The sequence below is a fragment of the Myotis myotis genome, unplaced genomic scaffold, assembly GCF_014108235.1.
Source record: "Myotis myotis isolate mMyoMyo1 unplaced genomic scaffold, mMyoMyo1.p scaffold_m19_p_15, whole genome shotgun sequence".
NCBI classification, from domain to species: domain Eukaryota; kingdom Metazoa; phylum Chordata; class Mammalia; order Chiroptera; family Vespertilionidae; genus Myotis; species Myotis myotis.
In genome coordinates this window covers 21,092,215-21,114,645 of record NW_023416319.1, presented here as the reverse complement: position 1 = coordinate 21,114,645, position 22,431 = coordinate 21,092,215, and the positions used below count along the sequence as shown (strand labels likewise).

Genomic DNA, 22,431 nt, shown 5'->3' with positions numbered 1-22,431 from the left:
CTTTGTTTGGTTTTAGGTGAGTTAATATGGGAAAAATCCTGGTATTGTGAAGATGTCTCGGCATAATATTGTTTCCTGTTTAAATTACAAGTAATATCAAGAGTTTTCAGAAAAAAATATTGGGATTTTTTGTTTTTGTTAAGTCATGCCATCTGAACAGAAACAGTTATTTTTTGATGAAAATGAAGCTGCTTTAAAAACAGATTATGATGTGAAAAATGACATAGTTGATACTATCAGATCAGTAATTAAGCCAAAAATTTTGGAAAGTAGTTTTCATTATAAACTGAAAAATGTGAAAATTGATTTGCCGAAGATAAATATTCCAAATGAAGTCCTATTGAAACATGAAGTTGACAAATACAGAAAATTATTTCAGCATAAACCACAGACTGCAAGGAAATCTATCAATATGAAGACTGGAAGCTGTATAGAGGAGAGTATGTTGCTACATAAGTCTGAGAAAGTTGAAGAAACGGGTATAAAAATGTCTGCAAAAGTACTCAGTTTCAACTGTTTAAAATGCCAAGATAGCACTCGATATAGCCCAAATGATTTGCAAAAACACTTTCAAATGTGGCACCAGGGTGAATTACCTTCCTATCCTTGTGAAATGTGTAGTTTTTCAGCAAATGACTTCCAGATATTTAAACTACACAGACGAATCCATAGAGGCACTTTAGTAAAATGTGACATTTGTAACGATGAAAAAATATATACTTTATTAGACTTGACAAAACATTTCATATCCACACATTGTGTAAATGGTAGTTTTCAATGTGAAAAGTGCACATTCTCCACCCTGGATGTTGGCACATTTGTTCAGCACATTCATAGACACAATGATGTCCATTATAAAAGTGATAAATACCATCATATATATTTTACCAGAGGAGAGATTCAGAAGCACCTTCATGTTAATTCTGTTACATTTCCCTTCAATTGTAAATATTGTAGGTTTGGTACCTCAAAGAGAGAGTACCTTGTAAGACATGTTTTAACTTTACACAAAGAACATTTATATGCGAAAGAAAAACTGGAAAAAGACAAATATGAGAAAAGGATGGCACAGACTTCAGTAGGACTTAAGCTAATACTTAAAAGATACAAAATAGGTACATCTAGGAAGATATTCTGGAAACGTAAGAAAATCAATGGAAGTGATGAAAGTATAGAACAAAATACTGAAGTGCTTAAAAACGTGAACAAAACACAGGCTAAATCTGAAGACCAGAGCCATCTTACTCAAGAACATTTAAATGAAGAAAAGGATGAACGACTACACTGTGAGAATAATGATAAAACTGCTGAGTCAGAGTTGGAAAAGCCAACTCTTCTGTCCACTGGACAGTATAATAGAGCTGGAGAGCTAACAAATTCTACTTCTGGTTCCTCAAAAACTGCTGTACAAGGACCTACAATGGTAACAGTGAAAAATAATAGAATAACAGTTCCAGCTAACTATAGTGCTAAGTTTATGGGCTTCAAGATGGTGGATGGAAAACAACATATTGTAATAAAATTGTTGCCTACCATTAAACAGAATTTATGTTCACCAGGCTCACAGTCAGATACTGCAAAGGACAGTACTGCTAATTTGCAGCTGCAGAGTTTGGACACCACTGGATTTATAACAAGAGTAAAAACTGAGGTAAGTGACACAGTTTACATGAAAGCACCTACATTTTCATGTTCATCTCCTGTACCTGCTGGGAAAGTAACTTCAGAAAAAGAAATACCCTTGCTATCTCAAATGAGTAATACACTTCAAACAGTGGATGATGAAAAAAGTGTATCTTCTTTGCCAACATCATCAGAATTAGTTACATCATCAGTGAATTTGACCACAAAAGTTGAAACAAGAGATAATGTTAACTTATTGGGAAGTCATATTACTCATAGCCGCCCTAAGGTATCAGATACTGCCATTAAAAGTCCAGATAAAGTCAACTCTACTACCAAACCAAATGCATACAACAGAGGAGATATGCATAACTATTGCATTAATTATGTCAACTCTGAATTACCCATTGAATCTTCCAACCAAGGATCATTACCTTTTCATAATTATTCAAAAGTGAATAATTCTAATAAACGTCGTAGGTCTTTAGGAATAGCAATGTGTGAAAGCCCTCAAAGAGAATCTTCATCAAGCAAGACAGTTTTTCAACAACCAGTAAGTGAATCAGTTTTATCACTAGTGAAAAAGGAGAGCTCAAACACAGATAGTATGTTAACACCTGTTAGCCTTTTAAATACTAAAGATGAAACTTTAAAAACTCAAACTGAAATAGAAGAACAGTGTGTTTTAGAAAAAGAACAAGACATTGATGAACAAAGCCTATATATAAATGAAAATCAAAATTTAGAGAGCATGACTAAAAAATCTAATGATGACATTTCCATTGTTGAGTCACCTATGATGCCTAGAATCACATCTGTGTTCTCTCTTCAGAGTGAACAGGCATCAGAATTTTTGCCACCTGAAGTAAACCAGTTGCTTCAAGATGTATTAAAGACAAAATCTGATGTAAAACAAGACTCCAGTAACACTCCAGATAAAGGCCTGTCACTTCACTGTGACCAGTCATTTCAGAAACATGAAGGAGAAGGCAAAAGTATTGAATCTTCAAAGGACTTCAAAGTACAAGGCATCTTCCCAATTCCATCTTGTAGTATGGGGATTAATGTGCCACCAAATTATCTGACTTTAAAATGTCATGGAAAAGAAGCACAGATGCTGTCAGTGTCACAAGATGTGAGAGATTCAGAGAAGACACCTAGAATTTCAGGTATTGGCACATTACTTAAGACTCAGTCAGATGCAATAATAACGCAGCAGCTTGTAAAAGACAAACTACGTGCCACTACACAAAACTTAGGTTCTTTATATATGCAGAGTCCACTTGTAAATTCAGAACCAAAAAAAGCTCTATTTGTTCAGACTACAAAAGGCTTTTTTGTACCATTGCACATTGCTAACAAACCTGGACTACATGTTGTTTCAGGAAGACCACAGGTTAATACGCAAGGTGTACCTGCTACTCTTCTTTTAAACAAGAAACCTGGGATGATTTTAACATTTAATAATGGAAAATTTGAAGGTCTTAACACTGTAAAAAGTGAGAGTGCTCAAGCTTGTGGAACTACAACAAAAGAGCCTTGCAGAACACCTTTTTTAAAGGTAGAACCAAACAATAATTGTCTAACACCTACACTTTGTTCCAGCATTGGCAGTTGTTTGAGCACGAAAAGTAGCTCAGAAAATACTTTGCCATTAAAAGGCCCTTACATTATTAAAACGCCAGCAAGTTCTTCAGGGAAACCTGTGCCTCCTCCTAATATAATAATAACTGAGCATCCGAGCACTAAGTCAAATATCTTGGATCCAGCAAAACAGCAGAACGAGGTTTTTCCAAAACCACCTCTTTTTACCCTCTTGCCTGATGGCAAACAAGCTGTTTTTTTGAAGTGTGTGATGCCAAATAAAACTGAGCTGCTTAAGCCTAAATTAGTCCAAAATAGTACTTCTTATCAAAATATACAGCCAAAGATCCCTGAAGGGACACCACAAAAAATATTGCTGAAAATCTTTAACCCTGTTTTAAATGTGACTGCTGCTAATAATCTGTCCGTAAGCAACTCTGTATTCTCATCGCAGAAAGACAATGTATCATCTAATCAGACTGCAGGAGGAGAGCAAAAAGAGCCAGACTCTTCTAGAGATGCCTTACCCTTCTTAATAGATGATATGATGCCAGCAAATGAAATTGTGGTAACTTCTACTGCAACATCTGAATCTTCTGAGGAACCAGTACATGCCAGTGACCATTCAGAGGCCAGGGTATTGAGGTGTAAAACAAATTGTACAATTGGGAGAAGCTTTAATAAACAAAAGACTTCACCCCAAAATTTTTCAAGAATAAAAACTCATGTAAGAAGTAAAGACTCTGAAACTGTCAGTGTATCTAGAAACAGAAACTGTAAACGAAAGTGTAAGGATAGTTACCAAGAACCTCCAAGAAAAACATCATTACATAGAAAGTGTAAAGAAAAGATTAAACCTGAAGATGTCCACGAATCATTTGGATTCAGCAGACCTAGGCTTTCAAAAGATTCAGTCAGAACATTGCGACTTTTCCCCTTTAGTTCCAAACAGCTTGTGAAATGTCCTAGGAGAAATCAACCAGTTGTAGTGTTGAATCATCCGGATGCAGATGCACCAGAAGTAGTAAATGTAATGAAAACGATTTCCAAATTTAATGGACATGTACTTAAGGTTTCATTGTCAGAAAGAACTATCAGTGCTTTACTGAAACCAGTTTGTTGTAAGCCTTCTAAAACAACTTGTGATTTTTCCAAGAGGCACAAAACATTTAAACCTATTAGTTCTGTGAAAGAAAGATTTGTACTAAAACTAACACTCAAAAAGACAAGCAAAAACAATTACCGGATTGTGAAAACTACCTCTGAAAATGTTCTGAAGGCTAAATTTAACTGCTGGTATTGTGGAAGAGTATTTGACAATCAGGATGCTTGGGCTGGTCATGGGCAGAGACATTTAATGGAAGCTACTCGTGATTGGAATATGTTAGAGTAGTTTAAATTACCAAGGAAAAGAAAAAATTATCTTAGGAGAAAACGATGGATTTAATTACCTTAATTTGGACATTTTCTACTTCAATATTGTTCCTGAAGCTAAACATTTCAAAAGTGACTATTCCATAGAGGAGAAAAGGTTTTATGTGTGATGTTTGAAAATGCTATTAGTGCGCACATAAGTTTTGAAAGAAATTCATCACAGCACTGATGTATCTTGATTTGATTTAAAAAAAAAAAAGTGTTCTTGGGAAGTTAAGGCTAAAGGAAATTTTGATAAAAATGTTTTCCCAATTTAGTTCTTCAGTGACTTGGTAATGGCTGACAGCCCCATCCATTCCTTCTCTTCCACCAGCCTTAGGAATCTGATAAGTATGGTTTCTCTGTAGAGCTCTTTCACCTTGGAACTGAAGTAGTTTCACATCATTTGTGAGGATATATTAAGAGAGCTTGGGTAAAGAACTTACTCTACATCTACTAAACGTATAGTTCTTTTGAAGGGTATAGGTTTTTTTGAGAGTATATCTAATTCAGTACAGGACAATTCATAACATTTGAAGGTAGTTTTTGATAAGTAAAATTTTTTTTTCTCATAAGCTGTGGCCTGTGTCAGAGATTGTAGCACTCTTCCTTACAAGGTGATTTTCTAAATGGCAATCTGATACATTGCAGTAGATGGGTAGCCCTGAAAGAATTAAACTCTCTAGGTCTAGGATGAAGTTCAGTTAAAGAACTTGAACACTTCTGTTGATTAAATTCTCCAGTAGTCCCCTTACCTAGAATTATGATTATTTGACTTAAATTGTTTATCCCCCATAAACCAAATTGCCGATTTTTTTTTTGTTGTTGTTGCCATCCCTTTAAAAATAGTGGAACATAGAAACACTTTCAAGGGAATGGTTTTTCTCAAAACCTAAAAATTCTACAGAAATAATATTTTGAAGCAAAATTAGTAAAGTGAGAAATATTTTTGTATTTAATTAGTGTCTGAACATCTCTACATTGAGACAAACCATTTTTGTTAGCATCTTTGCAGTATGACATAACCCAAAGCAGATTATTTACTTTCTGTTGGCGGTTGAAAATAAGCATTAATAATGTATTCAGTGGCGGTGCATAAAACTTCAGGATGGATTCCTAAAGGACATATCCAACAGAGGTAAAAGTTTTAAAATGGATATATTCATGGCGAGGACAGAATCATCAGTTTAAACTTATCACTTTGTATGTTTGGATCAAGTTTTGTTGGTTAATTGGATAATGGAGTCCTTTTATTGCAAAATTATATACTATATAATTTTTTGTTACATTGTTACTACAAGTATTATGACATTTTCATTGGTTGAATGAAAACTTCAGGGCTTCTTTTCTGTACATAACAAAGAATTTAAACCTTGTACATATTTTTGTAATTTTCAGTTGTGTAAATTTTGCACAGGAAGTTTTAGATATAAAAGTTTATTTTTTTTCCAATTTAGTTCTGTGCATGCACTAATAAAACTGGTTGTTTAATTTAAAAGGAATATATAAGACTTTACCCATGTTATTTTCTTGGTTTTTATTTCAGAAGTAGAATTTTCTTTTTTCGTGTAAATTCATTTTTTTCAGGGATTGAACACTATTATTAGCAAGTGCCTAAAAGATGTGAAACAGTTTACATATTTCAACTGTAACAGTAGGTCCCAAATGGGCCCATTCCCCAAATAATTTTATTTTAAAGAAAGCCATATAGATGCTTTAAGCTAATCTTGCTATGCACATTATACATGTACTGTTTTTGTGCATTTTGTCTACTTTCTTAGTGAAGTATTTTTTGTATAAAACCTGTTAAAAGTGTGTTTCTTAAATTGAGCCTAAGAATGGAGTTGATTGGAAATACACAGTGTATATTAATAATGTGTATGGTGTTTAAAGGATGGTAAGCATTGTTAATTTCCTTGTTAATGGATGTTTTCAATTAAATTTAAGTTTGTGTTTATACAATTTTTCTGCTGTGCTAAAATTAAATGGGAATTTCATTCTATTAGGAAATAATTTAGATTTTAAAGGTTTGTTTTTTATTGGACTATGCAAAATAAAGTATGGGCTTCTCCTCCCCCCCAAATCACAGGGGAAATTTGAAATTTTGTTTGAGAAGGGCAATACCATAATTTTACTATGGTTGTGCTTATAAGGAAACCAATAGAGAAGTTTATGCCCTTCAGTAACCTAACAGGAATAAAATTGAAATGCTCTGTTATGAATAGATCTATTACGATGCATCACCCTCTGTGACTAGAGAAGAGAAAGAACAATCTTGCCAATGTTTGCAGCACTATAAGAATACATTTCAAGCCGAGGCCGGTTTGGCTCAGTGGATAGAGCGTTGGCCTGTGGACTGAAAGGTCCCAGGTTCGATTCCGGTCAAGGGCATGTGCCTGGGTTGTGGGCACATCCCCAGTGGGAGATGTGCAGGAGGTGGCTGATCGATGTTTCTCTCCCATCGATGTTTCTGGCTCTCTGTCTCTCTCCCTTCCTCTCTGTGGAGGATCAATAAAATATATTTTTTAAAAAAAATACATTTCAAATACCATATGGTCTCTCACTTATATGTAGAATCTAATGAACAACATTACCTGAGGAACAAAATAGAAATAGAGGCATGGTTACCTGGAACAGACTGACAGCTGTCAGAGGGGAAGGTGGTTGGGGGACTGGATGACAGAAGGTGAAGGGTTACCCCCCTCCCCCCGCACCTCCCCACAAAACTATATATATATATATACCACATAGACAAAAGTGTGGTGATAGAGCTGGAAAGGGAGGTAGGTGGTGGTGGGCAAGGGGGGATAAATGAGGATGGAAAGAGACTGCTTTGGACAATGTGCACATGATGCAATGTGAGGATGATGTTTTGTTGAGTTGTACACTTGAAACCTGTATGGTATTGTGAATCACTGTCACCCCAGTAAATTTATTTATTTATTTATTAAAAATATATTTTATTGATTTTTTACAGAGAGGAAGGGAGAGGGATAGAGAGTTAGAAACACTGACCAGCTGCCTCCTGCACATTTCATACTGGGGATGTGCTCGCAACCAAGGTACATGCCCTTGACCGGAATCGAACCCAGGACCCTTCAGTCTGCAGGCCGATACTCATCCACTGAGCCAAACTGGTTAGGGCCCCAGTACATTTTTAAAAATACATCTCAGAACAGCCAAACCAGTAAAAATAAATAAATAAAATCTAATGTTGAGATACATACTTTTTACTTGAAAGTTTTAAAAGCCATTTAAAAACACTTCATGCCCCAGGTACTCTAGGTAGTCACTTTTTCTGACTTTGTTAGCATGGATTATTCTGAAGGAGCCAAATCTTTTTGGAGCTACTTTATTGCCAGAGGAGATAATTCAGAAACAAAACCCTCTATCCTTTTCTCTCTGCTGAAACTGAGCTAAAGATGCCTTTACAAAATATGATATTCAGTAGTTTGAGGTACTTATCTACACTAATAAAAGACAAACACGCAAATTGACCATACCTTCACTACGCCTTAAGCCACGCCCACCAGTCAATCAGAGTGATTATATGCAAATTAACTCAACCAAGATGGCAGCCGGCAGCCACGGAGCTGGAGTGAGCAGGAGGCTTGGTTGCCCCAATGATGGAGGAAGCCAAGCTTCCCGGCTGGCTCTGAGCTCCACTCAAAGCAACAAAGTTTCAATTATAGAAGGTAAATAACCCCCAGATACCAGCTTTCAGCCGGCCGTGGCCACGGAGCTGGAGCGAGCAGGTGGCTTTCCCTCCCACCCGCCCTGGCTGGCTCTTAGCTCCTCTCAAGGCTACAAAATTTCAATTATAGAAGGTAAATAAATCCCAGGGGGGAAAAAAAAAGGAGAGACTGGGAGCTTCCGTTGCTGGAGGGCTTGGTCAGCCTGCAAACGGCCATCAGCCCCTCACCCAGGCTGGCCAGGCACCCCAGCGGGACCCCTACCCTGATCCAGGACACCCTTCAGGGCAAACCAGCCAGCCCCCACCCATGCACCAGGCCTCTATCCTATATAATAAAAGGGTAATATGCAAAATGACCCTGACAGCAGAAAGACTGGGAATGACTGGTCACTATGATACACACTGACCACCAGGGGGCAGACACTCAATGCAGGAGCTGCCCCCTGGTGGTCAGTGCTCTCCCACAAGGGGAGCTCTGCTCAGCCACAAGCCAGGCTGACAGCTGCCAGTAAAGTTGTAGTGGGAGCCTCTCCTACCTCCTCAGCAGCGCTAAGGGTGTCCGACTGCAGCTTAGGCCTGCTCTGTGCTGGCAAGTGGACATCCCCTAGGGGCTCCCAGGGTGCCAGAGTGATGTGTAACTCCTAACTTAGGCCCAATTCCCCAGGGAGTGGGCCTAAACCAGCAGGTGGTCATCCCCCAAGGGGTCCCAGACTGCGAAAGGGCACAGGCCCGGCTGAGGAACCCTCCCCACCCCCTGAGTGCACAAATTTTTGTGCACCAGGCCTCTAGTTATAACTAGAAGAGTAAGTTTTATTTTTGCAATCTAACATGAATCAGGAATTTGTTTTATTTTCCCCCCTATTTATCCATCTCCATTGAAATATGGGCCTCACTATTTGGCACTAACTTCAAAAAAATACTAAATTTTTTTTTAAAATATATTTTTATTGATTTCAGAGAGGAAGGGAGAGAGAGAGAGAGAGAGAGAGAGAGAGAGAGAGAGAGAGAGAGAGAGAAACATCAATGGTGAGAGAGATTCATTGATTGGCTGCCTCCTGCATGCCTCACGTTGGGGATCAAGCCCACAACCTGGACATATGCCCTGATTGGGAATCGAACCGTGACCTCCTGGTTCATAGGTCAACACTCAACATCTGAGCCATGCCGGCAGGGCAAAAAAAAGTTTAATTTTTAAAGAGTTTACCATCTTCTAAGCATTCAGTAGTACAGAGTCAAATGTAATAATTTTTTAATGAAATACTAGTGACCTGGTGCACATTGAAAGGCAATTAATTAGAAGAAAGATTTGTGCGGTAATTACGTTACTGTGAAAAATTACATGTCAAAATAGTATATATAATATAGTATAAAATTAAAATACAAAATATTTTAATATTGCAATTTGCCCTTTATAATAGAAGTGTCAGATGAAAGAAAAGTAATAAAATGTATGTGAAAATAATACATAAATTGATTAATAAACAATGGTATAAAAACAAATGACATAAAAGTGATAACAGTGATTGATAAATTGATTAACATGATGCAACAACAAAGACATGCTATAAAAACAACAAAAATGATATAAAAACAAAAACATAAAAAACATGATATAACAACTGGTAAAAACAATGACTGATAAATTGATTAAACAGTATTTGGTCTTCTGATACATTCTATCAATGACGCCAGCTTCTTTCGTCTTCAGAGGTATGTTGTACCAATAGTTGATCTTAAGACATATTCCGTTGACGATGTTGCTTTCTTTCAGCTTCAGAAGTACGTTGTGCTAATAGTTGGTCTTCAGATATATTCTGGTGTCACATGTGATTGGCACCAGTGAGAGCTTTATATGTATTGCGTATGCATGAGTCAATGTTTATTTTTAAACTAGTGGCCTGGTGCATGGATTCGTGCACATTGAAAGGAAATTAGAAGAAAGATTTGTGCGGTAATGTTATTGCAAAAAATTACATATCGAAATAGTACATACAATATAGTATAAAATTAAAACACGTGTGATTGGCGCCAGCAAGAGCTTTATATGTATCATGCATATGCGAGTTAATGTTTGTTTTTAAATTGCCAGTGCGTGTCATGTACTGGCTGGTCAGTCAGTTGGACGGTCGATGAATAAATCGTGATGTGGTTCATGTTGAATGTCAACAGAAACAACCAAATTCACGATCAACAATGACAGATTGAAACATGTGTGCGATTGGTGCCAGCAAGAGCTTTATATGTATCGCGCATGCACTAGTCAACATTTATGTTTAAATTGCCAGTGCGCATCATATGTACCAGTTGGTTGGATGGATGGTTGGTCACTTAGCCTTTTATATATATAGAAGACTGTGGTTTTAAGGGATCAGTGAGGTTTTCCAGTAAGGTGTCCAATAGTAAATAATTTGGGCTTTTGTAGGCTATTTAGTCTCTGTCATGACTACTTAGCTGTCATAATGCAGAAGCAGCCATAGATAATACATTAGTGAATGACTGTGCCTGCGTTTTAATATTTTTTTAAAATAGGCAGTGGGCCAAATTTAGCCCACCAAATAGTTGACCAGACTTTGCTATCTCTCAAAATTTTGCTCTTTAGGTAGGATTTTTATTAAAAACAGATGTTTGATATAGTTTCTTGTGATATACATCACCTATATAAAAGTTACAAACTATAAAAACTAAAATGTATGTAAAGTTACCAATTTCGATGTGTTTGTTTAAAAGTGAAGAACTAAATGTAATGAAAATAATGACTTGGGTAAAGTAGATAGGCCATTTGTGTGCTGAGGGCAATGCAACTTAGGGATATTAATTTCATACAGCTAATTTCTGATTTTTAAATAAAGTGATCCCTTTTCAACACTGACAACTGCTTGCTTAACTTGGGATATGTCCCATTTGTGTTAGGGTATTGGCTTTGTTCCTTGCCATAGCAATTTTCTAGGATCCTAGTTTTCAGCAAAATCCTTGACTCATTATCTAGCAAAACGTGTTGGAGGGATTTTCAGGGCATTATTTGTCTCTGGTTAGGAGTTTGGCATTAGCAGAAAATTTTCCCTATAATGGAGAGTTGAAATAGCATCAGTTTGATTATTTTGGTGCTCATTAATTCAAGTATGCTTTCCTTAATAACAGGACAATTGAGAAGTAGTCAATATCTTGGGAGCGGTGTTTGACAGTCTTCTTTGAATTATTGTTTGACTAGTTGGTGTCTAAAAGAGCTCTATAATAAATGCCCCAAAGTTAAGAATCTGCTTTCTTTAAAAAATGAATATAACTATTATGACTGTAAACTTTTGGGTGAATAGTGTAGGAAGAGTGTTAGTATAATGTACATCAATTTTTAAAATCATGATTTTGGTCAATATCAAGAATGTACTTACAAAAAAACAAAAAACAAAACCCACCTCATTCTTAGTATAATATGTTAAAAGAGAAATTCCTTCTTAATACTTTAGAGTCCTTCAACCAAAAGTCAGGCTAGGTTCAGAATGCAACTCCAGTTGCTTCTTTCAATTAAGGAGTGCAACATAGATACCTGCTATCATCAATTATTTCATACTAATATAAAAGGATAGGAAAGCAAAATGAAAAACTTGGAGATTAAATTACTCTGCAAATGACTTGATTTCAATATTTTAAAAATCTAAAGGAGTACACTGAAAATTAGCTTTCCTGAACTCTTAGCAGGAATCATTTGGGAAAAATTAAAAGAAGACCCACTTATAATAAAAGTATGGAACTGTCAAAAGGAAAAAGCCACAAAACCTAACAGTGACATACAGTGTTTCTGAGTGTGAGATTAAATATACTCCTTTTTGGTAGACCTCACTTTTCATACCTGTGTTCCACAGAAGGCTTATATTGATCAGATGGTGGCATCTGGTAGAGGAATCAGCAAGCCTGCAGATAGATTGGTAGGGATTATGAAATCTAAAGCACAGACAGAAAAAAGAATGAAGAAAAAAATCTTCACAATGCATTCACAAAAATTAACTCAAAGTTGAACATAAACTAAAATATAAGTAGAAATGATAAAATTGATACTGTAGCAATAAATAGTTGTGACCTTTCTTTAGGCAAAGTTGTCTTAGATATGACACCAAATTCACAAAAACATTAAGAGCAATGGAAAGATACATAGAATTTTTATTAGAAGAGATTAGAACTGATCTATTTCATCTAGTTTGGATTAATATTAATTTCAATAATAAAATTTTACTCATATACCTTCATTTCTTTTTTTAAAATTAAATCTTTATTGTTCAGATTATTACACTTGTTCCTCTTTTTTCCCCCCCATAGCTCCTCTCCACCCAGTTCCTATCCCACCCTCTGCCCTTATCCCCCCCAACTGTCCTCATCCGTAGGTGTACGATTTTTGTCCAGTCTCTTCCTGCACCCCCCCACACCCCTTTCCCCCCTGAGAATAGTCAGTCCACTCCCTTTCTATGCCCCTGATTCTATTATATTCACCAGTTTATTCTGTTCATCAGATTATTTATTCACTTGATTTTTAGATTCACTTGATAGATGTGTATTTGTTGTTCATAATTTGTATCTTTACCTTTTTATTCTTCTTCCTCTTCTTAAAGGATACCTTTCAGCATTTCATATAATACTGGTTTGGTGGTGATGAACTCCTTTAGCTTTTTCGTATCTGTGAAGCTCTTTATCTGACCTTCAATTCTGAATGATAGCTTTGCTGGGTAGAGTAATCTTGGTTGTAGGTTCTTGCTATTCATCACTTTGAATATTTCTTGCCACTCCCTTCTGGCCTGCAAGTTTCTGTTGAGAAATCCACTGACAGTCGTATGGGTATTCCCTTGTAGGTAACTGACTTTTTTTCTCTTGCTGCTTTTAAGATTCTCTCTTTGTCTTTTGCTCTTGGCATTTTAATTATGATGTGTCTTGGTGTGGTCCTCTTTGGATTCCTTTTGTTTGGGGTTCTCTGTGCTTCCTGGACTTGTAAGTCTATTTCTTTCACCAGGTAGGGGAAGTTTTCTGTCATTATTTCTTCAAATAGGTTTTCAATATCTTGCTCTCTTTCTTATTCTGGCACCTCCATAATTCGGATGTTGGTACGTTTGAAGTTGTCCCAGAGGCTCCTTACACTATCTTCATATTTTTGGATTCTTTTTTCATTTTGCTTTTCCGGTTGGGTGTCTTTTGCTTCTTCGTATTTCAAATCTTTGACTTGATTCTTGAGATCCTCTAGTCTGCTGTTGGAACTCTGTATAATATCCTTTATTTCAGTTAGTGTATGCTTAATTTCTAGTTGGCATTTTTTCATAACCTCGAGGGTCTCACTAGATTTTTTGAGGATCTCACTAAGTTTATCAGTGGTTTCACTAGACTTATTCAGGGTCTCACTAAATTTATCGGCGCTTTCTAGAAAATTCTTGAAAAATCTTAAAAGTGTGGTTTTGAGCTCTATATCCAGTAGTTTGCTTTCCTCCATTTCTGTAGTTTGTCATCTGTTTCTTTGTCTCCACATTTTTTATGCTTCCCTGTGTTGGTAGAGTGGCTTTCTGTGCTAGGTGTCCTACAAGACCCAGTGGCTCAGCCTCCCCAATTACCTGAGGTGGGCACTCTTGGTGCACCCCTTTGTGGGCTTTGTGCATAGTCTTGTTATAGTTAAGCCTTGATTGTTGTAGGTATCACTGGGAGGAATTGACCTCCAGGCCAATTGGCTGTGAGAATCAGCTGTATCTGCAGTGGGAGAACTTCTGTGCTGGAGACACCCTTATGGGGCAAGACTTGCTTCAGTGGGGCCTTTGGTGCTCACTGAGTCTGCCCCCTGAGTGTGTCCCTTATGGATCTGAGGAGTTGTAATCTGGATGGTCCCACTCTGACCACTGGGTACACTGGGTCTTGGATCTCTAAGGAGATGCTAATTTAGCCTCTTCCTGAGGCTACCCAGCAGGAGCTATGGAGAGAGTCCTCTTCTTTGTTTGGGGTTTGGAGGTGCCCAGATGAGGCCCAGCTGTGAATCAATGCAAGCTGCTGTGGGGTCTTGGGCCTTTAGGAAGTCCTGGGTCTCTCTGACCCAGCTGCAGTTTGTTAGGTAATTTTCAGATTGCAAAGGGCCAGGCCTTTCATATGCAAAAGCCTCTGCACACAGCTTGGGTGGGGCAGGGTCTCAAGGCATCAACAGGGCGGAGCAAGCCGCTATGGCTGATCCTCAGTCCTACCCTAAGAGGCCCTGGGTCTTAGTGTCCCAGCAAGCTCCTTTGAGAGAAAGCCGCCCTCGAGTTCTGCCCAATGCCAGACAGTCCAGTTTCTTCCCGTATGAGTCTGGGTCCCCAGAGACTCACCCAGAACTGGAGTTCAGAGCAGTCGGGAGCTTGAGACTCCCTCCCGATTGAAAAAGACAACCATGTCCTCAGCTGCCAGCCCTTTCCACGTGCGCCGCGTCCTCAGCTGCCAGCCCTTTCGGTGTGCACCTCTGTTCCTCTGCACTTTACTTCCGCACCTCCTCTGAGTCTCAGTGTGCTTTTCTCCTTCCTTCTAGTTGTAGAATTTCCATTCAGCCAGCCTTCCTGTGGTTCTGGATGATGTCCGTTTTGTCTTTTAGTTGTATTTTTGAAGTGGTTATGCGAGGCAGCAATTTCCAGTGTTTACCTATGCCGCCATCTTGGTTTCTCCTAAAAGGTTTTTGTATACCTTCATTTCTTTCCTCCCTGCTGTTAATGTCACAAATATCTTTACAAATTGTGTGCCCATCAACATAGATTTATAATTATTTATGTATTTGTCTTTTAAATTAGGAGGGGGAAGTTACAAATAATACATTTACTCTGTCTTTTATGTTTACCTGTGCTGGTATTTATATTTATCTTTATTCTGTATTCTTTGTGTGGGGTTTAAATTACTCTCTAGTGTCCTTTCATCCAGAAGGACTCCTGTAGCTCTTTTTCTTTTTTGTAGGACAGGTCTACTAGCAATGGGAATTATCTGACAATTTCTTAAATTTTCCTTTTTGGAGGGTAGTTTTGCAGATATATCTTGGTTGGTGTTCTCTTCTCCCCCTTTACCCCCACCCCCCAATTTAGCACTTTGACTCATCTCACTGCCCTCTGGCATCCATGGTTTTTGATGAGAAATCAGCTGTTAATCTTATTAATGTGATGTGTCACTTCTCTCTGGCTGCTTTCAGGGTTCTCTCTTTCTTTTTAAATTGATTTTTAGAGAGAGAAGATGGGAGAGAGAGAGAGAGAGAGAAAGAGAGAAAGAGAGAGGGGGGGGGAAACATTGATTTGTTGATCCACTTATGCATTTATTGGTTAATTCTTTTAAAAATATTTTTATTGATTTCAGAGAGGGATAGGGAGAAAGAGAACACCAATGATGAGAAATAATCACTGATCGGCTGCCTCCTGCATGCCTCCAACTGGGGATTGAGCCTTCAACCCGGTATGTGCCTTGACCGTAAATCAAACCATGACCTCCTGGTTCATAGTTGATGCTCAACCACTGAGCCACATCAGCCATGCCATTGGTTGATTTTTGTATGTGCCCTGATCAGGGATTAAACCTGCAACCTTGGCTTATCTAGATGAGGCTTTAATCAACTGTACTACCAGCCAGGGCCTCTTTGTCTTTCAACAGTTTGATTATGATATGTCTGGTGTGCTTCTCTGAGTTTATTGTAGTTGGAGTTCCTAGGGCTTCATGGATTGGTAGATTAATGTTTATCATCAAATTCTTTCTGATGCATTCTTTTTCTTCTTTGAGACTCACATTATGTATATGCTATTCTTTCTCTTTTTTAAATATATTTTATTGATTTTTTACAGAGAGGGAGAGGGATAGAGAGCTAGAAACATCGATGGGAGAGAAACATCGACTAGCTGACTTCTGCACTCCTCCTACTGGGGATGTGCCCGCAACCAAGGTACATGCCCTTGACCAGAATTGAACCTGGAATCTTTCAGTCCGCAGGCCGATGCTCTATCCACTGAGCCAAACCAGTTAGGGCTGTATATGCTATTCTTGATGCTATTCCACAAATCTCTGAGGTTCTGTTCATTTCATGTTTGTTTTTTCCTTCTGTTCCTCACACTGGTGTCAGTTGACCTATCTTTAAGTTCATGGATTCTTTCTTCTGCCTTATCAAATCTGTTGGTGATCCCCTCTAGTGAGTTTTTTCATTTCAATTATTGTATTTTTTAACTCTATGTAGACAGTTTTAGAATTAAAAGTTTTTCCTTGCCCTGACCGATTTGGCTCAGTGGATAGAGCGTCAGCCTGCGGACAAGAGGGTCCCAGGTTCGATTCCGGTCAAGGGCATGTACCTTGGTAGCAGGCACATCCCCAGTGGAGGGTGTGCAGGAGGCAGCTGATCAATGTTTCTTGCTCATCGATGTTTCTAACTCTCTATCCCTCTCCCTTCCTCTCTGTAAAAAATCAATAAAATATATTTTTTTAAAAAAAGTTTTTTCATAACTTCTGTTTTATATAATCTATGTGGTTGAGACATCATTCTCTTACTTTCCTTTTTGTCTTTAAACTTGGTTAGTCTCCTTTAGCTCTTTGACTATATTTAAAACTAGAGGTCCACTGCATGGGATTCGTGCACTGGTGGGGGGCAGGGCCTGCAGAGATCAGCCGGCTGTGGGAGTAGCCACTCATCCCCGTCAGCGGAGCAGCGCTCCCACTGTGGGAGTGCACTGACCACCAGGGGGCAGCTCCTGCATTGAGCGTCTGCCCCCTGGTGGTCAGTGTGCATCATAGTGACTGGTTGACCAGTCATTCTGGTCATTCTGCCATTTGATCACTGGACTTTTATTATATAGGATACATTAAAATTTTTGATAGAAAATCCAGAGGTTGGGCTTTCTCAGGATATTTCTCTTGATTGCTTTTCCCTCTGTGGGGGCAATACTTTCCTTCCTTTGCAGCCTTGTAAATTTTTTGTTTATTTTTGAAAACAGGTCATATAAGATGTTATAATGTAGCAACTCTGAAAATCAGGTACTCTACCTTCCTGTTCCCTTCCCCAGGGTTTGTTGTTGCTGCTTATTGTAGTTGTGTTTTTTTGTTGTTGTTGTTACTAACCTTTCTGAGTTAATTTTTAAAGTCTCTGTTCTTTGTCATGTGTGGCCCTTAACATTTCTCTTATTTTAGCTTAATGATCAGCTGCTAATTGGACAGATATTTCCTTAAACACCCCAAATTAAAAAAAGTCACCCAGTGTTGGCCAAGACTCTCTATTTGTGCTTTTGTGGTGCATCTTTAAAACTCAGCCAGGGACTTTACAACTCTGCCTTAGCCTTCACTTCATATTTTGGCACAGTCCCCTGGTCAGAGATGACAGCTTGTGGCCTTCTCAGGTCTTTGCCTAGCACACACATGGCCCTGGCATCCATGTAGCTTTCGAGATTCCCAGGAATATGTTGGAGCTTTGCAAAGCCCTTTTGGACATCATTCCCCGGTTTTTTAGTTAGTCTGTTGTTTGCCTGAACGGTTATCTATCACTTTAGGCAACAGCAACTAAAACATTTACCTGTTATTCTTTTTAGAATTTCCACTATGTAGCATCTTTAGCTCTGGGCCAGCTTCAAGTCAGACAAAAGCCAGTCTTTAAGGAAGTTACCAGACCTAAATGGTGAATTATCTCTTTTAGTACATTCTAAATGATTGTATTGTTTTTCTAGAAGGAAGAAAGAGCTTTACAAACAAAACTTATAAAACCCATTTGTATTTTATTTTATTGTCAAAAATGTATATGAATTATATTAGTTTCCTGGTGTTATCATAATGAAGTACTACAAGTGGGGTGACTTAAAAAACAAATTTATTGTCTTCCAGTTCTGGAGACTAGAAATCTGAAGTCAAGGTGTCAGCAGGGCCATGTTCCTTTTGAATCCTGTAGAGAAATCCTTCCTTGCCTCTTCTTAGCTTCTGGTATTTACTGGCAATCTTCAGCACGCCTAAGCTTGTAAGTGCATCACTTGAATCCTCTGTCTTCACATGGCGTCTTCCCTGGGTATCTCTTCACTTTGTCTTCCCTCTGTGTATGTCTGTGACTGAGTCCAAATTTACCCTTTTTATAAGGAAACCAATCATATTGGATTAGGGCCCACCCTAGTAACCTACATCTTAAAGACCCCATAAGCTCACATTCTGAGGTACTGGGGGTTAGGACTTCAACATATCCTTTTGGGGGAATACAGTTCAACTCATAACATAAATAGTCATCATGACAGTATATGACATTTAAAAATACAGTTACCTTTACAGGTGAGTCTGAGTTACTCATTACCTTCTAGCCTTTCAAAATCCTCTCAGAGATTACTATATTATCCAGTGATCAAGTATATTCCTCATTTAATTATTAGATTTATCTTAGTTTATCATTTCAATGCTATCTAAAGTCAAAGTATATTCCATTTCTGGGATGAGCTATGATCTTGGATAGGGCTGCTCATAATGGTATATCTTTTATTCCTTAGTGTTCATCAGTCTGCTTTCCTGCCCTTGTTCTGTGGGATGTTCCTTAGGCTTTTAGTCTAGTTTTGTCCTCACCTTACTTTGAACTGCATATAAAGTTTAGGGTCCATATAATAGACATGCATATCAAAGAGGTATAATTATTTTAATAAGCAAAGTTAACAACATAATTATGGACAGAAACTTCTAGAAAGGTCATTTCTATATCTCCCACAGTTGGGAGTACTCACAAAAGAGAACCATCACACCCCCCTTATCTGTACTTATAACTAAACATTGTATTTTATTTTTTACAAATAAAAATTATAACCAAGACATAATTGTCGAGCATTGGCAAGTAGATGTCCTGGTTACATTAGTGCACCAGTGAGCAGTGTACTGGTCTAAATTTCCAGCTGCTTTGTTTTATCCAAGATTACTTTTTTCTTACTTTGAGAATGGAGTGTTATTTTCTTACATGATTGAAAATACTTTACACATGTTTCTTTTAAATAAAAACATTTATTGGGAGAATATTAATAGCACAATAACTCAATCTCACCAGATATTAACAGTTCATCAGATCAGGCAATAGAACAAGTCCATGTGAGCTTCTTCTAAGGAAATGGATGACCACTCCAATAGCTACCTCCATCTTCTATTTTATTATGGGATGATTCATCATCCAAAATATGAAGCTTGAGGACTTTTTCTTAAAAGGAGAAGTAGAGCAAATATCCAAAGCAATGATGTTGACCTCCTTTTAAAAAAAATTATGAAACTTTAACGGCATATTTCAGTCTTGTGGAATCCTTTGTGTTATTTTGACTGTCGATAAGAACCAGGGGACTATGTTGATGATTCTTGATAATTTCAGCAACACTTCCAAAATACTAGAGCAAGAAAACATAGATGAATTATAAATTGGTATTTATGTTAACTTTGAGCTTCACTCCCCCCATCTCCTTCCATTTCCTCAAATTAGTCAAAGTTATGGGGTCCCAGCTGACATACTACCAAAAAAATGTCTAATTTAACAAAGATTGTAACCTTCAAGGTGGCAGACCTTGGCCTTCCTTATATTTAATAATACTAAAAACACAGCCGACAGCTTCAGTTTATTGAGTTATGATGTAATGTTTTAATATTACTAAATAATGTCTTTATTTAGTGTAAAATTCATACAGTAAAATTTTCTACATTATTCACTGTTAGGTTGCACAGTCTTAGATACAAGGACTGATGTAATAAATTAACCTTAGAATTTAGTGTCAGGAAAGACTTAGTTCCAAGATTCATGTTTTTCTTTTCCTTTTTTGAATGAATAAGGAAAGCTTTATAAACCATCATATTTCCATTTTTGCTTCAGTGCCCAGTAAGTCTAGAGCTAAATTGGTGCCTAATTGACAATGGAATTTCATGTTAGGTTCTTACCATACATACTTATTTTTCTACATACTAATTCCTAGTCTCTAGAGGCAGCCAATCAATGATTCTCATAATTGATGTTTCTATCTCTTTCTCCCTCTCCCTCTTCCTCTCTGAAATCAATAAAAATATATATTAAAAAAACACACAAAACAAACAAAAAAACAGTTGCATAAAAACCTTAAACAGTTAATCAATTAGTTACTTTTTCTACCCATATATACCCAAACACAAATGCAGACAGACAGACTTTACAAAGTATCCTCATGATTCACATCATGTAACTAGAGTTTTCACTTTCCATTCAGATGTTCGGTATATCGGAGAAATAATCTTTTTTATTATAGATCATTTCAGTAAGAGTTTTAATGGACTCTGTTAATACTTCCAGATGCCATTATAATAATACTAGAGGCCCGGTGTATGAAATTCGTGCACTGCGGGGGAGGGGGAGAAGAGGGGTCCCTCAGCCCGGCCTGCACCCTTTCACAGTCCAGGACCCCTTGGGGGATGTCCGCCTAAGCTGGCAGTTGAACATCCCTCTCACAATCCAGGATCCCTTGCACCTTACTGCCTGCCTGCTCACTCCTTACTGCTTAGCTCACTGCTACTTAGTGCTGTTGCAAAGCGGGAGAGGTTCCCGCCACCACTGCTGTGCTTGCCAGCTGTGAGCCTGGCTTCTGGCTGAGCAGCGCTCCCCCTGTGGGAGTGCAGGGACTGTCTGCTCCCTGCATTGAATGTCTGCTCCCTGGTGGTCAGTGTGCATCATCATAGTGACCAGTCGTTCTGCTGTAACGGTTGCTTATATTATATAGATACTACTTATTTTGGAATCCATAGGCTGGATATGTGGGGAGAGAGATAAAGCTCTGATCTATCCATTCTGAGGTAGGGATGAAGATTTTTTAGGGCAAGAGAAATTCCTGTTTACCAGAGTTTCCTAGCAGAACAGTAAGTCCAGAGCCCCTCTTAGAGCTTAGTTTTTATGAGAGAATTTCAGGACCTCTAAAGAAGACAGCTCCCTCACCCACCCTTAAGCCTCATAGAAGTACTGGACCCCTGGCGAGGCTTTAGAATGAAACCACCTGCCCAAAGACACTATTTTACTAGGGTCATCACCATTTCCTAGCACTGATTATTACTATGAGGAGCATTTATTTTAAAAGATTTGTCAGATAAAGTTGCAGTGAGAACAAAGGTTTTTTTGTGAGTGGGGAAAAGCAGACAGTTCTGTTAGAGTGTAACCAAGGTTAATGATGATGCAATCTGCATTTCAAAACCCGACTTTAATCTCGATTAGTCTGTGTTTTCAGATTCAAGAGTTTTGCATTTTCTAATTATCTGAGACTTTATTAAAAGCAAAATAAAATCCCAAACTATAAAAACGCCTAGAAGAAAACATAGGAGAAAATCTTCATGAGATTGTATTTGGCAATGATTTCTTGGACATGATACCAAAAACACAGGCAACAAAAGCAAACTTAAACTTAAAAACTTCTGTTCATCATAGATCACAATTAACAGAGTGAAAAATAACCTATGGAATGGAGGAAAATATTTGCCAATTGTCTATCTAGAAGGGGGTTAATATCCAGAATAAGGAAGAACTCCTACAAGTCAACAATAAAGACCAAATAACTTGATTTAAAAATTGGAAAAGCACTTGAATAGACATTTCCTCAAAGTTGACATACAAATGGCAAACGAACATGAAAAGATACTCAGATTCACTAACCATCAGAGAAATGCAAATTAAAACCACAAAGATCACTCATTTAGGATAGCTGCTGTTTAAAAACACACACCAAATAACAAGGGTTGGCAGGGATGTGGAAAATTTGGATTCCTTGTGCACTGTTAGTAGGATTAGAAAATGATGCAATCACTATGGAAAATAACATGGCAATTCCCCCCAAATTAAAAATAGAACTACTGTATGACCCAGCAATCCCACTTCTGGATATATGTCCAGAAGAACTGAAAGCAGAGTTTTGAAGAGATATCTGCACACCCATGTTCATAGGAGCACTATTTACAATAGCCAAGAGGTAGAAGTGACCCAAATGTTCATCAACAGATGAATGAGTAAACGGAATGTGGTATATAATACAGTGGAATACTATGTAGCCTCAAAAAGAAAAGAAATCCTAAAAAAAAGAAAAGAAATCCTGTCACATGCTACAACATGGGTGAACCTTAAGGATATTATGCCACGTGAAATAAGGTAGTCACAAAAGAACAAACATTGTATG

General features: G+C 37.8%; 2 protein-coding genes across 16 annotated transcripts in view; one reads left to right on the top strand and one right to left on the bottom strand.

Annotated features, from left to right (window-relative positions):
* The window catches only part of ZNF518A (zinc finger protein 518A), a 92,829-nt gene that overhangs the window by 19,340 nt on the left and 51,058 nt on the right, over positions 1-22,431 (top strand). For 5 of the 12 annotated variants that reach the window (XM_036336477.1, XM_036336474.1, XM_036336475.1 and 2 more), the window contains one exon: positions 17-6,584. The exons of 3 other annotated variants lie outside the window; for them this stretch is intronic. In XM_036336477.1, coding sequence (XP_036192370.1) covers positions 146-4,600 — 4,455 coding nt within the window. In that variant the 5' untranslated portion in view covers positions 17-145 and the 3' untranslated portion in view covers positions 4,601-6,584. Of the gene's footprint in view, positions 1-16; positions 6,585-22,431 lie in introns of those variants that run through there. 4 more of the 12 variants (XM_036336482.1, XM_036336481.1, XM_036336480.1 and 1 more) reach the window with 3 other exon arrangements.
* The window catches only part of BLNK (B cell linker), a 71,777-nt gene continuing 68,599 nt past the window's right edge, over positions 19,254-22,431 (bottom strand). For all 4 annotated transcript variants that reach the window (XM_036336483.1, XM_036336484.1, XM_036336486.1 and 1 more), the window contains exon 17: positions 19,254-19,644. In XM_036336483.1, the coding sequence (XP_036192376.1) occupies positions 19,525-19,644 (120 nt within the window). In that variant the 3' untranslated portion in view covers positions 19,254-19,524. The remainder of the gene's footprint in view (positions 19,645-22,431) is intronic.